This window comes from Artibeus jamaicensis, unplaced genomic scaffold, assembly GCF_021234435.1.
Source record: "Artibeus jamaicensis isolate MK-2021 breed Jamaican fruit bat unplaced genomic scaffold, CSHL_Jam_final contig_3126, whole genome shotgun sequence".
Lineage (NCBI taxonomy): Eukaryota > Metazoa > Chordata > Mammalia > Chiroptera > Phyllostomidae > Artibeus > Artibeus jamaicensis.
The window spans coordinates 11240551-11257952 of NW_026521723.1; the positions used below are offsets into that span (position 1 = coordinate 11240551).

Here is a 17402-nt window from a genome sequence, read left to right on the forward strand (position 1 = left end):
TTCATGATGGATGATTTACAAGCACACCTGCCCATACTGTGCTGACCGTTCAGCAGTTTTTGACCCAAAACGACATGACCCTTGTGCCCCACTCTCCCTAGTCACCCGATCTCACCCCGAGCGACTTTTTGTTTGTTTCCTGGATGTAAAAAGCCCTTGGAGGGAAATGTTTTGCCAGTGTGGAAGAGGTGAAACAGAAAACAGCAGAATCACTAAAAGGCATCAAAACTTATGAGTTCAAAAACTGTTTTGAGTAGTAGAAAAACTGTCTCCATAGGTGTATTGCATCAAATGGAGAGTACTTTGAAGGTGACTAAAGTTTATTTATTTTTTATGCTGTTACAGTTGTCCCATTTTTTCCCCCTTTGCACCCCTCCTGCCAGCTTGCCCCCCACTTCCATAATCAGTCCCCTCACTGTTGTCCATGTCCATGGGTTTCTCATGTATGACTTTGACAAATCTTATCACTTTCCCTCAATCAGTCCTCACCTTGCCTCTTCCAACGTACACCTGTCAGTCTATTCCATGATTCCATGCCTGTGCTTCTATTTTGCTCATTATTTTGTTCATTAGATCCCTCTTATAAGTGAGAACATATGATATTTGTCTTTCACTGACTGGCTTATTTCACTTAGCATAATAATTTCCTGTTCCATTTATGCTGTTGCAAAGGGTAGGAATTCCTTTTTTTCTTTCTGTTGTGTAGTATTCCATTGTGTAAATGTACCACAGTTTTTTGTCCACTCATCTACTGATGGACACTTAGGCTATTTCCAAATCTTGGTTATTGTAAATTGTGCTGTTATGCACATGGGGGTGCATAAATTTTTTGAATTGGTGTTTTTGGATACTTTGGGTATATCCCCAGCAGTGGAATCGCTGGGTCAAAAAGCAGTTCCATTTTTTGATTTTTGAGGAAATTCCATACTGTTTTCCACAGTGGCTGCACCAGTCTGCATTCCCACCAACAGTGCACTAGGGTTCCCTTTTCTCCACATCCTTGCCAGCACTTGTTGTTTGTTGATTTGTTAATGATGACCATTCTGATTGGTGTGAGGTCATGTTTTATTGTGATTTTAATTTGTATCTTTCTGCATGTCCTCCTTTGAGAAATGTCTATTGAGGTCCTTTGTCCATTTTTTTTAAAGATTTTATTTATTTATTTTTAGAGAGCGGAAGGGAGGGTAAGAAGAGAAACATCAAGGTGTGGTTGCTTCTTGCACGCCCCCTACTGGGGACCCAGCCTGAGACCCAGGCAGGTGCCCTGACTGGGAATCAAACTGGTGACCCTTTCATACACAGGCGGGTGCCCAATCTACTGACACCAGCCAGAGCCCTTTGTACATTTTTTAATTGGATTATTTATCTTCCTGGTGTTAAATCATACAAGTTCTTTATATATTTTGTAATTTAAACCCTTTTTCAATGTATTGTTAGCAAATATGTTTTCCTATACATGGGTTCCCTTTTAATTTTGATGGTGGCTTCTTTAGCTATGCAGAAGCTTTTTAATTTGATTATTTGTTTATTTTTTCCCTTTATTTCCCTTTCTCTAGGAGATACAGTGGCAAAAATATTGCTGTTTGAGATAATCTGAAATTTTACTGTCTATGGTTTCCTCTAGGCTTTTTATGTTATCTTGATTTATATTTAAGTCTTTTATGCATTTTGGGTTTATTTTGGTGTATGGTGTAAGATGGTGGATCTAATTTTATTATTTGCATGTACCAGTCCAGTTCTCCCAACACCATTTATTGAAGACACTGTCTTTACTCCATTTTATGCTCTTGCCACCTTTGTCAACTATTACCTGACCATACAGATGCTGTTATTTTCTGGGCACTCTGTTCTATTCCATTGATCTGGTCTGTTCTTAAGCCAGTACCAGACTGTTTTGATTACAACATATTCATAGTATAGTTTTTTTTTAAGATTTTATTTTAGAGAGAGGGAAAGGGAAGGAGAAAGAGAGGGAAACATCAATGTGTGGTTGCCTCTCACGTGCCCCACTGCTAGAGATCTGGCCTGCAACCCAGGCATGTGTCCTGAATGGGAATCAAACCAGTGACCCTTTGGTTCGCAGGCTGGCACTCCATCCACTGAGCCACACCATCCAGGGCTATAGTTTGATATCAGGTATTGTGATCTCTCCAACTTTGTTTTTCTTTCTCAAGATTGCTGAGGCTATATGGGATCTTTTTGGTTCCATACAAATTTTTGGATTATTTGTTCTATGAAATATATGCCATTGGTATCTTAATAGGAATTGTGTTGAACTTATAGATTGCTTTGGGTAGTATGGACATTTTAATTATGTTAATTCTTCCAATCCATGAAAATGATATATGCGTCTACCTATTTGTATCTTCCTTGTTTTGGTATTAGGATAATACTGGCTTCATGTAAAGAGTTTGGAAGTCTTCCCTTTTCTTGAATTTTTGGGAATAGTTTAAGAGGGATAAATGTTAGTTCTTTTTTGAATGATTGGTAAATTTTGCCTGGAAGCCATCTGGTCCAGGGCTTTTGTGTGCTGGGAGTTTTTTGATTACTGCTTCAATTTCAGAAATCATTGGTTTTTTTCAGATTTTCTGTGTCTTCCTGATTCAGTTTTGTAAGATAGCATGCATGTTTCTAGAAACTTATTCATTTTAACCAGTTTGTCCAATTTTCTGGCATCTATTTGTTTATCATAATTTCTTACAATCCTTTGTATTTCTGTGGTATTAGTTGTTACTTCTCTTTCATTTCTGATTTTATTTATTTGGGTCCTCTCTCTTTTTTTCTTGTTGAGTCTGGTTAAAGATTTTCTATTTTGTTTATCTCTTCAAAGAAGAAGCCTCTGGACTCATTGATCTTTTGAAAAATTTTTTAAGTCTCTATGTCATTTATTTTTTCTCTGACCTTGCCTATAGCCTTCCTTCTACTCACTCTGGGCTTTGTTATTGTTTTTCTAGTACTTTTAGATAAATGGTTAGGTTGTTTATTTGAGTTTTTTTATCTTCTTTAGTTAGATCGGTGTTGCTATGAACTTCTGTATCAGGAATGCTTTTTCTGTGTCCCATATGTTTGGGGTTGTTCTGTGTCCATTTACATTTGTTTCCAGGTACTTTTTGATTTCTTCCTTGATCTAATTGTTAACCCATTTATTATTTAATAACATGTCATTTAGCCTCCATGTATTTGAATGTTTTGGAGTTTTTTTCTTGAGATTGATTTCTAGTTTTAAGCCATTGGGATCCAAACAAATACTTGATATGACTTCAATTTTCTTGAATTTTTAAGGTGTATTTTCTGTCCTATCATGTGGTCTGTCTTTGAGAATGCTCCTTGTGCATTTGAGGAGAATGTGTATTTGGCTTCTTTGGAGTGAAACATTCTATAAACATCAATTAAATCCATTTGTTCTAGTGTGTCATTTAATGCTGCTATATCCTTGTTGATTTTTGTCTGGAAGATTTGTCTATCGTTGACAATGAGGTGTTAAAATACATCACAATGATTGTATTGCTGTCCTTCTCTTTCTTAAAGTCCTCCAAGATTTTCTTTTATATATTTATGGTGCTTCTATATTGGGTGTATATATGTTTTCTAGGGTTATTACCTGTTGTTGGACTGACCTTTTAAATATTATGTAAAGTTCTTTTTAATCTTTGTTATGGTCTTTATTTTGAAGTATGTTTTGTCAAATAGAAGTATTTGACCCTGGGTACCCTGAGTTTCTTTTTACCCCCATTGCATGGAATATTTTTTTTATCCCTTCATTTTTAGCCTGTGTAAATCTTTCGTTCTGAGGTGGTTCTCTTATGGGCAGCATATATGCGGGTCATGCTTTTTTTTTTAATTGATTGTGCTGTTACAGTTGTTCTATTCCCCTTTTCATTTCCCTCCACCCTACCCTCCATCCCCACCATTACCCCCCCTTTAGTTTATGACCATGTGTCTCAAGTCCTTTAGATTCTATATTTCCCATGCTATTCTTGCCCCCCCCTTCTATTTTCTATCTACTGTCTATGCTACTTATTTTCTGTACCTTCTCCCCCCTTCTCCTCCTCCCACTCCCCTGTTGCTAACCCTCCTTGAGATCTTCATTTCTATGTTTCCGCTCCTGATCCAGCTGTCCTTTTAGTTTGCTTTCGTTTTAGGTGTGGTTGTTAATAACTGTGAGTTTGTTGTCCTTTCACTGTTCATGTTTCTTTAACTTCTTTTTCTTAGATAAGTCCCTTTAACATTTCATATAATAAGGGCTTGGTGATGATGAACTCCTTGAATTTGATCTTATCTGAGAAGCACCTTATCTGTCCTTCCATTCTAAATGAAAGTTTTGCTGGATAGAGCAATCTTGGTTGTAGGTCTTTGGATTTCATGACTTGGAATACCTCTTTCCAGCCCCTTCTTGCCTGTAAGGTCTCTTTTGAGAAATCCGCTGACAGTCTGATGGGGACTCCTTTGTAGGTGACTGTCCCCTTAGCTCTTGCTGCTTCTAGGATTCTCTCCTTCATTTTAATCTTGGCTAATGTAATGATGATGTGCCTTGGTGTGTTCCTTCTTGGTCCAACTTCTTTGGGACTCTCTGAGCTTCCTGGATTTCCTGGAAGTCTATTTCCTTTGCCAGATTTCCTTTGCCTTTATTATTTGTTCAAATAAGTTTTCCACTGGTGGCTGTGCCTTTCCCCCTTCTGGTACCCCTATAATTCGGATGTTGGAGCGTTTAAAGATGTCCTGGAGGTTCCTAAGACTCTCCTCATTTCTTTGAATTCTTGTTTCTTGACTCTTTTCTGTTTGGCCATTATTTGCTTTCTTCTGGTCTACTCCATTGATTTGAGTCCCAGTTTCCTTTTCATTGCTATTGGTGTCCTGTGCAATTCCATTCATTTCAATTAGTTTCGCCTTCATATATTTGTCTAATTTGTGGGTATAATCAGCCAGTTCTGTGAGGATCCTGATGACCAGTGTTTTAAACTGTGCGTCTGAGAGTTTTGCTATTTCTTCATCGCTTAGATCTATGGGCTCTGCGGCTTTGAGATCTTCTTGCGACATTTTTGGTCTGTTCGTGCCCTTTAAGTGTGAGAAGCGGTGCCTTGGACCCCCAGGTCGCTGGGTTGTAACGCTGTATGTGGGGGCGTGGTCAGGGCGGGGAAATGGCGACCCCCTCTGCTGTATCTCACAGCTGGGTGAGGATCAACGCCTTAGGTGGTTCACCTGGGCCGGGCCACTCAGAGTCTCTGGGTTATGACGCTGTATGTGGAGGTGGAGTCAGAGCAGGGAAATGGCGGCGCCCTCCCTGCCGCTTGCCGGGGGACCCGCCCGCCCCGGTCCAACCGCCCACTCCCTCGCCTGTCCACCCGTGCATAAATGCGCGACCACAGTCAACACGCAGCACCGCTCCCCCGCTGTCTCCCCCGCCGTCACTCGCCTGGTGGCTCGCTCGGTCGCTCACTAGGTCCAACCCTGCGCCTGGATTCAGTGTGTCTGGATTCCGCGCCTGAGTCCGTCTGACCGAGTTTTCCTGTGCAACCCCGCTTCACCAGCCTCTGGTTTCGCCCCTTACTGGTCAAGCTGAAGAATTTGTTGTTAACGGACTTCCGAAAAGTTCAATTTTCTGTGTTCTGGCTGTGTTTTCTGTTGCTAATATTTAGTTGTCTCTAAACTTGGTTGTGTGAGAAGGCACGGCACATCCACCTATGCCTCCACCTTGGCGGAAGTCCCGGGTCATGCTTTTTTATCTATTCAGCTACCCTATGTCATTTAACTGGAGCATTTAATCCATTTACATTTACATTTATTATTGATAGGTACTTATTCATTGCCTTGTCTCCTCTTTGTACCTGAGTTCCTTTCTATATTTCTTCTTAAGGCAGTACCTTTAACATCTCTTGCAATGCTGGTTTGATGGATATGCACTCCTTTGGCCTATTTTTTTTTTTTTTTGTCTGGGATGCTCTTTATTTCATCTTCATTTAAAATGAAAGCCTTGGTGGATAAAGTAGTCTTGGTTGCAGGTTCTTGCTTTTTATTACTTGTAATATTTCATGCTAGTACCTTTTGTCCTGTAGTATTTCTGTTGAGAAATCAGCTGATACACCATGCTTTTCAGACCATAAGACACACCTAGGTTTTATTTATTTATTTATTGTTTTTTAAATATATTTTATTGATTATGCCATTACAGTTGTTCTATTTCCCCCCTTACATTCCTCTCCACCCTGCACACCCCATCCCCCACCATTCCCCCCTCTTTAGTTTATGTCCACGTGTCTCAAGTTCTTTAGATTTTATGTTTCCACTACTATTCTTGCCCTCCTCCCTATTTTCTACCTACCATCTATGCTACTTATTCTCTGTACCTTCTCCCCCCCCCCACTCCCCTGTTGCTAACCCTTCATGTGATCCTCATTTCTATGGTTCTGCTCCTGATCTAGCTGTCCTCTTGGTTTGCTTTTGTTTTAGGTGTGGTTGTTAATAACTGAGTTTGCTGTCCTTTCACTGTTCATCTTTTTTATCTTCTTTTTCTTAGGTAAGTCCCTTTAACATTTCATATAATAAGGGCTTGGTGATGGTGAACTTCTTGAACTTGATCTTATCTGAGAAGCACTTTATCTGCCCTTCCATTCTAAATGAAAACTTTGCTGGATAGAACAATCTCGGTTGTAGGTCTTTGGTTTTCATGACTTGGAATACTTCTTTCCAGCCCCCTCTTGCCTGTAAGGTCTCTTTTGAGAAATCTGCTGACAGTCTTGTGGGAACTCCTTTGTAGGTGACTGTCCCCATATCTCTTGCTGCTTCTAGGATACTGTTCTTCATTTTAATCTTGGCTAATGTAATGATGATGTGCCTTGGTGTGTTCCTTCTTGGGTCCACCTTCTTTGGGACTCTCTGAGCTTCCTGGATTTCCTGGAAGTCTATTTCCTTTGCCAGATTGGGGAAGTTCTCCTTTATTATTTGTTCAAATAAGTGTTCCACTGGTGGCTGTTCCTGTTCCCCTTCTGGTACCCCTATAATTCATATGTTGGAATGTTTAAAGATGTCCTGGAGGTTCCTAAGCCTCTCTTCATTTTTTAGAATTCTTGTTTCTTCATATTTTTCTGTTTGGTCATTTTTTCCTTCCTTCTGGTCCACTCCCTTGATTTGAGTCCCAGTTTCCTTTCCATCACTATTGGTTTCCTGTGCATTTTCCTTCATTTCAATTAGTTTAGCCTTCATTTGTTCCTCTAATTTGACTAAAATCAACCAGTTCTGTGAGCATCCTGATCGCCAGTGTCTTGAACTGTGCATCTGAAAGTCTGGCTATTTCTTGGTCGCTTAGAGTTATGGGCTCTGGGGCTTTGAGTTCTTCTTGAGCCATAGTGTTTTGGTGTAATCGCACCTGTTAAGTATGAGGGGCAGTGCCCTAGGTGTTCACCAGGGCGGGGCAACTCAGTTGCTGGGTTGTGACGCTGTATGTGGGGGCAGGGTCAAAGAGGGGCAATAGTGATCCCCTCTGCTGCTTCTCACTGCTGGGGCCTGCGCAGTCTGTCTCACTGCTCGCTCCTTCACTGATTTATCTGCGCGCGAATGTGTGACCGCAGTCAGCCTGCCTCCTTGTGCCCTCACTGGGTCTGCCTGTTGCTACCCCACACCTGTGATCTGCCAACGGCTGCCTGAGCACCTTGGTTGGTCCAGGGGATCTTTCCTGCCCGACCCTGCTCCGTTGCTGGCTCTGCCCCTCTTACCAGTCTGGATGAACAGTTCGTTGTTATTGGACTTCCATATAGTTCAAATTTCTGTGTTTTGGCTGTGTTTTGTTACTAAAACTTTGTTGTCTTTAAACTTGGTTGTGTGAGGAGGCACAGTGTTTCCACCTATGCCTTCATCTTGGCCGAAAGTCCACACCTAGGTTTTAGAGGAGGAAAATAGGAAAAAAAATTTGAAGCAAAAAACGTGGTCAAATATTTAATAACATTAATAACATAATATTTCACCAATATAAATGTAAACAGAACTCAACAGCAGCATTAACAACCATTATTCCTCCCAAATTTGGGGGTGGGGTGGGGGGAAATATGCATCTTATAGTCCGAAAAATACTGCTTATTGGAGTTCCTTTGCAGGTAACTGATTTTTTCTCACTTGCTGCCTTTAAGATTCTCTTTGTCTTAAACTTTACCATTATAATTGTGATGTGTCTTGGTGTATGCTTCTTTGGGTTCATCTTGATTACGACTTTGTGTACTTCTTGAAACTGCATGACTCTCACTGAAGGTGACTGAAATTTAAACATGTAAGAATAAATACACAATTTTTATAAAGAAATTCTGTTTTGGGGGGGTACCTGCTAGCATATTTTGGAGCTTCTTATGGGATCCTAATAGTCTCATTATTTCTGCTCTATTTTCCATCATTCTTGTAGACACATTTTGAGTCCTCGCACAATGTTGTCTTCTTCCAGAGAGGATTTTCATGTATTCTTTGTCAAGGAGTCTGAGATCACATTAGTCCATTTTTAAGGATTAAGATGACCTGAAGCTGAACTCTAGTACTTGTGTTATTGATCTGTAATTTAATTCTATTGTTGACAAACAACATACTTCATATGGTTTCAATCCTTTAAATTTATTGAAATTTGTTTTGTGATTTAGCATATTTTATATCCTGGAGAATGTTCTGTGTGTACTTAAAAAGAGTGTATATTCTGGAGTTGTCAAATGAAGTGTTTTATAAGTGACAGGTATAGTTGGTGGATAATGTTTCTGCCCTTCTTCTCAGTTTTATTGAGCTATAATTGACAAATAGCATTGTAAGCTATTTAAAGTATATATTGTGATGATTTGATGTACATGTATATTGTCAAATTATACTTAACATTTATTTAATTAACACATCCATTACCTTACATATTAATTTTGTTGGGAAAACATTTAGTTTTCTCATAGCAAATGTCAATTTTAATTATACAGTACAGTGTTATCAACTGTAGTCATCATGTCATACATGAGATCCTCAGACCTTATTCATCTGATAGATGAACATTTGTACCCCTTTACCAATCTCTCCTTATTATCTCCATCCCCAACTCCCTGGCAACCACTTTGTACTCTGTTTCTGGGAGTTTCACTTTTTATTTAGATTCCACAGTGATGTGATACTCCCCAATATTTGTCTTTCTCTGTCTTGCTTACTTCACTTAGCATAATGCCCTCAAGATACTGGTTGCAAATGACTGGGTACTGTTGTTAAAGCCCTCCTTGCCTATTTTTTGTTTAGTCATTCTGTCAGTTATTGAGAATGGGTTAATGATGTATCTAACTCATGTTCATTGGTGTTTTTTTCAGTCATGTCATGTCAGTTTTTGCTTTATGTGTTTGGGGGCTTTGTTTTTTTGTATATACATTTAAAATTGTATTTTCTTCATATACTTATCTCTTAATTATTATGAAAATATGTTAATGAGCATTATGAAAATATGTTCATATTTAATTATTATGAAAATATGTTAAATATGTTTTTGTCTTTAAGTCTATTTCTGCTGATAGTAATATAGCCCCTCAAGTTCTCTTATGGTTGTTGTTTGTATGGTTTATCTTTTTCCATCCTTTCACTTTCAGCCTCTTTTGTGTTATTTATTTATCTTTAGAGAGGAAGGGAAGGAGAGAAGGAGAGAAATATCAATGTATGGTTGCCTCTCTGGGTCCCTGAGAGGGGAGTCCCTGCTGAGAACTGGCCTGCAACCCAGGCATGTACTCTGACTGGGAATCGAACTGTGATCATGAGGTTCGCAGGTCCGCGCTCAACCTACTGAGCTACACCAACCAGGGCATAAGTCCATTTATATTTAATGTAGTTATATTACAGTTGTATTTAAGAGTAGCTAATTTGCTATTTGTTTTCACTATGTTTTGTATATTTTTTCCTTCCTTTCCCCTTTACTTCTTTCTTGATGTGCCAGATATTTTTGATGCAATGTTTTAAAAAATTAAAAAGAATTTTCAACTACAGTGTACATTCAATATTATTTTATATTAGTTTCAGGTTTACAGCATAGATTAGGATACTATTTTAATTACTGTGGATTAAAAATATATTTGAGAGATCCAAGATGACAGCAGAATAGGTGGAAGCCACAATAATCTCTCAGGACCAAATTGCAACTAAATTATAGAAAAATTATTCTGCATAACCAACGGAACACTAGCTGGAAAGAAGCTTTATAACCAAGGACTTATGGAAGAAACCACATCACCACAATGAGACTAGTAGGAAGTGCGGAGGCATGAGAGGGCTGGAGGGATTTCCACAGGTGGCAGCTGAAGTTCTAGAGAGATCAGTGGCTGGGGGATGGAAAGCATTTCCCCTGAGAAGTGTGGGGTCTAAACCCCAAGCTGGGTCCTCCAGCCTAGAGCACCAGAACTGAGAAAGGAACCCAAATAACATCTGGCTGTAAAAAGCAGTGGGGTTTCTGTCAGCCAGGGACAGATGGCTAGAGTCACAGAGCCTCTTAAAGGGCCAATGCACAAAATTTCATTTGCAGCTACTTACCCTGGGCTCCAGCAGAGGGAGGGTAGAGTGGACTAGAGCCGCCAGAGGGGAGTCTGGGGTTGGTGGCTCTGGGGAGAGAGCTGGATCCTCCAGGATCCCTGTGCTGAGTCATTCCCCATATTACAGAAGCCAATTTTCTTGGACGGAGCACTCACCTCCAAGAGGTATTAGTCTGAGGTGAAGCAAAAGCCTTGCCCACAGGAATTACTCTGCCCCACCTGGTGGAGGTTAAGCAGAATAGTACAGCTGGAGGCTCTTTTAGTGTTCAAGCTTAACAAATCCTGCAGGTGAGGGAGGATCTCTGGGAGCTCTGAAACTTTAGCTGACCCTCCCCTGGGCTCAGTGCTCTTAAAAGTCAGCCTTGGTGTGAAGCCTGGTTCTTTCTGCACATACCCAGGCCATGCCATGGATTGCTGATAACTCCAAACAGGTTGGCCAGGGCCAGTCATGCACAGTATCTGACTATATAGGTCTACACCAGAGTCTGTGCCAATCTATCTAACATGTAGAAACAAATATAAAGAGGCAGTCAATATAGGAAGACAGAGAAAAAGGCACCAACTGAAAGAATAAGAAACTTCTCCAAGATTTATCCATTGAAATCAATGGAGTATTAGAATCCCCTGATATGACTGTATTTCTGACAGTCTCTTCCTATATGTCCATCAAGACTTGCTTTACATATTTAGGTGCTCCTATGTTGGCTGTATACATGATTACTAGGGTTGTAACTTCTTGTTGGATTGGTCTCTTTATCACTACAAAGTGTCATTCTTTGTATCTTACTATAGCCTTGGTTTTAGAGTCTATTTTGTCAGATATAAGTATTGCTACCCCAGCATTTTTTTTTCTTTTCCATTTGCATGAAATAACTTTTCCCATCTCTTTACTTTGAGTCTGTGTATATCTTTTGATTGGAGGTGGATCTCTTGGAGACAGCATATATATGAGTTGTTTTCTTGTCCATTTAGCTACCCTATGTCTTTTAATTGGAGTGTTTAAGACATTTACATTTAAAGTGATTATTGATAGATACAAATTTGTGACTATTTATTTAACTATTTTTCTGCCTCTTCCTCCTCCTCCTTCCTCCTCCCTTGTCCTCCTGCCTTTTCCTTCTACTTCTCCTTCCTCTTCCCATTTCCCTTCCCCTTCCTCTTAAAGAAAGAAAGCCCTTTAACATCTGTTGCAGTACCAGTTTGGTGTTAACATATTCCTTTAGTTTTGTTTTGCTTTTGTCTGGGCAGCTCCTTATTTCTGCTTCAACTTCAGATGATCGCCTTGCTGGGTAAAGTAGCCTTGGTTGTAGGTCCTCGCTTTTCATCATCTTCAATATTTCATGCCAATCCCTTCTGTCCTGAAATGTTTTGTTGGGAAATCAATGACAGTCTAATTGGAGCTCCCTTATAGATAACTAACTGCTTTTCTCTTGTGTCTTCTAAGATTTTCTCCTTGTCTTTAAACTTTGCCGTTTTAATTACGATGTGTCTTGGTATGAGCATCTTTGTGTCCAATTTGTTTGGGACTTAGAGTCCTTTGAGCTGCACTTTCTGGACTTATGTATCTTTCTCCTTCACCAGATTAGGGAAGTTTTCGGTTATTATTTCTTCAAATAGTTTCTTGGTCTCTTACTCACTTTCTTCTCTTTCTGGTAATCCCATGAAATAGATGTTGTTATGCTTTATGTTGTCCCAAAGTTTTCTTAATTGCTCCTCATTTTTTAAAATTCTTTTATCTTTTTGCAGCTCTGCTTGGGTGTTTTATCTACCTTGTCTTCCAAATTGCTGTTTCAATCCGCTGCTTCATCTAACCTGTTTATTCCTTCCAGTGTATTATTTATTCCAGATAGTGCATTCTTTTTTCTGACTGATCCTTTTTTATGATTTCTATATCTTTTTCATGCTGTTGAGTATCCTTATAATAATTACTCTAAAATCTATAATTGATAAGTTGCTTGCCTTCATTTCATTTAGTTCTTCATTTAGTACAAAGTTGAAGGAATCATGCTACCTAATATCAAACTATAAGGCCATCGTAATCAAAACAGCATGGTACTGGCATAAAAACAGACACAGATCAATGGAACAAAATAGAGAGCCCAGAAATAAACACACACCTTTATAATCAATTAATATTCAGCAAAAGAAGCAAACACATACAATGGGCTAAAGATGCTTTATTTAATAAATGGTGTTGGGAAAAGTGAACAGATACACACAGAAAAATGAAACTATACCACCTTACACCACACACAAGGAAAAAATCAAAATGTATTACAGATTTAAATTTTAGATCCAAACCATAAAAATTCTAGAAGAAAATATAGGCAGTAAAATCTCAGACATTGCTTGTAGCAATATTTTATGTATCTCTTCAGGTAAAGGAAACAAAACATATGTAAACAAAGGGGCTACATCAAACTAAAAAGTTTCTTTCACAGCAAAGGAAACCATCAACAAAATATACAGACAACCCACTGAATGGAAGAACATATTTGCCCATACATCTGATAAGGGTTTAATATTCAGAATTTATAAATTAATTCCAAAACTCAACACCAAGAAAACCAAACAAACAATCTAATTAAAAGTTGTCAAAGGACCTGAACAGGCACTTCTCTAAAGGGGACATACACGTGGCCGACAGACATATGAAAAAATGCTCAACATCACTAATCATCATAGAAAATGCAAATAAAAATTGCAATGAGATATACTTCATATCAGTCAGAATGCCTGTCACCTATAAATCAACAAACAATGAGTGCTGGTGAGGATGGGGAGAAAGGGGAACCCTTCTGCACTGTTGGTGGGAATGCAGATTAGTGTAGCCACTGTGGAAAGCAGTATGGAGTTTCCTCAAAATATTCAAAGTGAATCTGCCCTAGCGATCCCACTTGTGGGAATTTATCCAAAGAAACCCAAAACACTAATTTGAAAGAACATAAGCACCCCTGTGTTCATTTCAGCATTATTTACAATCATGAAGATATGGTAGCAGCACAAGTGTCCATTAGTAGAAGAGTGGGTAAAACAACTATGGGACATTTACACAGTGGAATGCTACTTGGCCATAAAAAGAAGAAAATTTAGCCCTTGTGACAGCATGATGGACCTGGAGAAAATTATGCTAAGTGAAATATGCCAGTCAGAGAAAGACAAATACCATATGAGTTCACTCATGTGTGGAATCTAATGGACAAACTGAACTCACAAGCAAAACAGATACTCATAGATAGAGAACAGATGACATCTCTGCAAGAGTGGGTGTGGAAGGGATGGAGGGGTTGAGTGAAAAGGAAAAAGAACTCATGGACATGGACCACAGTGTGGTGATTGTTGGGGGGTAGGGAGTATAACGGGGATAAATTGTAATGGAAAAAATATGATAAAAAATAAGAATGTATTCGAGGGGTTTTGTGTTGATTGCTAAGGTATTACAGTATACATCTTAACTTTTCACAGGGTATTTCACATTACTGATTTAACTCCGCTTAGAGTATTGAACTTCTGCCCCAACATAGCTCCATTATCTTTCCCCTCCATTTGTGCTATTATGATGTGTATTACACCTATTTGTCTCATAAACCCATCAATAATACAGCATTATAATTATTGCCGTATAGATTCGTATATCTCTTAAAGATGTTAAAAGAGAAACTAGAAAATAGATTTGCATGCTTTTATGTTTACCAACATATATTCACTTCTGGTGCTCTTTTTTTCTTCCTGCATATTTGAGTTACCATATTTTGTTCTTTCTTTGAATGATTTCCTTTATTATTTCTTTTAGGCAATTATGCTGTCTGTATTGTTTTGTTTTATTTTATTAAAAAATTTTTAATATTTGTTTTTATGTTTGAAAAGATTTTACTTATTTATTTTTACAGACAGGGGAAGGGAAGGACAAAGAGAGGGAGAGAAACATCAGTGTGTGGTGTGGTTGTCTCTTGTGTGCCCCCTACTTGGGACCTGGCCTGCAACCCAGGCATGTGCCCTGACTGGGAATTGAACCAGTGACCTTTTGGTTCACAGACCTGCGCTCAATCCACTGAGCTTCACCAGCCAGGGCTCTATTGTTTTATAATAAGAAGTCAGCCATTAATTATACCGTTTTATGCCTGTATGCATGAATAATTTTTTTCTTTCTGCTTTCGAGTTCTCCTTTGTCTTGAAACAACTTAACTGTGATATGTCTAAGTATGAATCTCTTTCCTTTATCCTTATTGGGATCATTAAGCTTCTTTGATCTATAAGTTAATGTTTTTCATCACATTTTGAAAGTTTTGACCATTTCTTCAAGTTTTTCTGCCTCTTTTGTTCCTTCTCATGCTCCCATCACAAGTATTTTGACTCATGTAATGTTGTCCCACAGGTCTCTGTCTCTTCATTTTCTACAGTTTTTTTGTCTGTTCTTGAAATTAGATAATTTTTACCTGTCTTTAAGTTCACTAATTCTTTTTTTACCATTTGACTTTTTTGTTGAACCCCTCTAGTGAGTTTTTTTATTTCAGTGATTGTAGTTTTCAAGTCCAGAATTTCCCTTTTTTCTTAAAAAAAGGCTATTTGTTGAAATTCTGTACTTGTTGAGTCATTGTTGTCATACTTTAATTCTTTAAGCGTGGTTCTCTTTAGGTTTTTGAACATATTTATAATAACTTCCTTGATGTCTTTGTCTGCTAAATCTAGTTCCTGGGGTCCCTGAGTCTATTGCTTGCTTTTTTGTTTCCTTTTTTTGAGCCACATGGGTTTTGTTTTTTTTGTTGTTTTGTGTATTTTATAATTTTTGATAATTATACAATTTTGATAATATATTGTAGCAACTGTGGATTCTGATTACATCCTCTCTGCTTCTAAAGCTTGTCATTGCAGATTTTTATTTAATAACGTTCTCAGAGTAAGTAAATCTGTGAAGTCAGTTTGTCCTGTGGCTAATGGGAACAAATATCTCTGCTCTGTTTATTGTTGTTATTGTTTTTATTTTTAGGGATGGCCTCCTAGTGGTCACCTTTTATGCCAGACAATGAATGGTCAAAATTTGTGCACAAATACAGTCAGCCAGTAAGACTTTTCTTTCTGATGACAGATTTGTGTGTGTTGGAGAATGCATTCAAAGTTCAGGCCATTTTCAAGTTTGTCTCAGTTTTTATGTTACCCTGACACTTACTGTGTCTTTAGTCCGGAACATGTAGGTAGTTTGGGATTTCTCTAGTCCTTGCGTACGTATGCATGCAGGCCTCTATTCAACCAGAAATACATTGAATATTTATAAAGCCCATCTATGGCTGTCTTTCTTTTCAACATCTGTGTTTAATCCCCTGCTAATATGCAAGTCTGCTTGTTTCTTGCTCCCATTAGGACTATAATCTCACGATTTTCCATTTCACTTCTGGGCATACGTTTTCTGTGTTTCACTTTGAGTACACTCAGCCTGCTCTCTCAGCAAAGCTGCTAGTTCTCATGGTCTGTTCTGTCCTAGTAGAACTACAACACCGATTGAACTCTCAGGGGAGGAAGAGTAGTGGAGGCTGGCTAAGGAAACGGGGCCACAGACTTCTGCTGCTTCCAAGTTCCGCGGAATTTCACGAACAAGTATTTTTGAGTTTGTATGCCTTTGGTCAACTTCCTATTATTTTGAGGTGATTGTTTTTGACCGTTTTTTTTTTCTAGGTAGAAATTTGCTTTTGCAGAGAGGATTTACCAAGCTCCTTACGCCATCCTGGTGGTAGCTTCGTTTTGGTGTTTTTTGAAATGTTTGTTTATGTGGTTTTTCTATACAAAGACATACAAAATATTGTATAAAAAGCATATTATTTTAAAGGTCATTTTTAAATTTATTTTCTAAGGTGCTACATTTCAGTTCATTTAATGAAGGTTATAATCAAACAGAAATTTAATCTTTTCATTGTTACAGATTTCAAGTTCCACCTATAAAGACAGGAATGAGGAATACAAAAGACAGTTCACACATCTACCTGATACAGAGAAGCTGATAGCAGGTAAAAAAGACAGGAAGTTGCAAAAACCCATTTTACCACCTTATTATCAAACTGGAGCTGATGAGTGACAGTATTGTAGAAAATGTTAGCCTTTGTGCTAGACAAAAAATATTTTTCATATAAGCAGCATGTTATGCATTCATAATTATACAGTGTTAAATTCAGTTGTAATTTGGAGAGGGAAGATTTCTGATTTATGAAAATACTGAGTACTGGCGAAGAAAATAGAACTAAAGGGAAATGATTTGTCACTATTTCTACTTGTGCTTGGTTCAGATGGCTTTGTAAGGAAAATTTAAATTTGATATTCAATATATATTATCTTTCCCTATATAAAAGATACTCCTTAACATGTTGTAGGGCAATTTTACAAAATTTTCTAGGGGTATATCATTATTCACATAATCTTTTTTTTAAAGTATTTTTTTTTATTGATTATGCTATTACAATTTTCCCAATTTTTCCTCCTTTATCCCTGCTCCGCCCTGCCCCCTCAACCCTCCAGCATTCCCCCCCCTTAGTTCATGTCCATGGGTTGTACATATAAGTCCTTTAAGCCCTCTGTTTCCTATACCATTTTTTATCTCTCCCTGTCTATTTTATGCCTACCAGCTATGCTGCTTTTTTCCTGTACTTTTCTCCCCATTCCTTCCTTCCCCCTCCCCACTGAAATCCCTCCCTGTGATGTCCATTTGTCTGATTCTGTTCCTGTTCTATTGTTTGCTTAGTTCTTGTTTTCATTGTTTTTCTTTTCTTTTAGGTTCATTTGTTGATAGTTGTGAGTTTGTCGTCATTTTACTATTCATATTTTTTATCTTTTTTTCTTAGATAAGTCCCTTTAACATTTCAGAAAATAAGGGCTTGGTAATGATAAATTCCTCTGATTGACCTT

The 17402-nt window shown here is 38.2% G+C and overlaps 1 protein-coding gene across 2 annotated transcripts in view; it reads left to right on the forward strand.

The window, feature by feature from the left end:
• Positions 1–17402, forward strand: part of GRAMD1C (GRAM domain containing 1C) — a 106497-nt gene that overhangs the window by 14320 nt on the left and 74775 nt on the right. For both annotated transcript variants that reach the window (XM_037136881.2, XM_037136880.2), the window contains exon 3: positions 16426–16510. In XM_037136881.2, coding sequence (XP_036992776.2) covers positions 16426–16510 — 85 coding nt within the window. The remainder of the gene's footprint in view (positions 1–16425; positions 16511–17402) is intronic.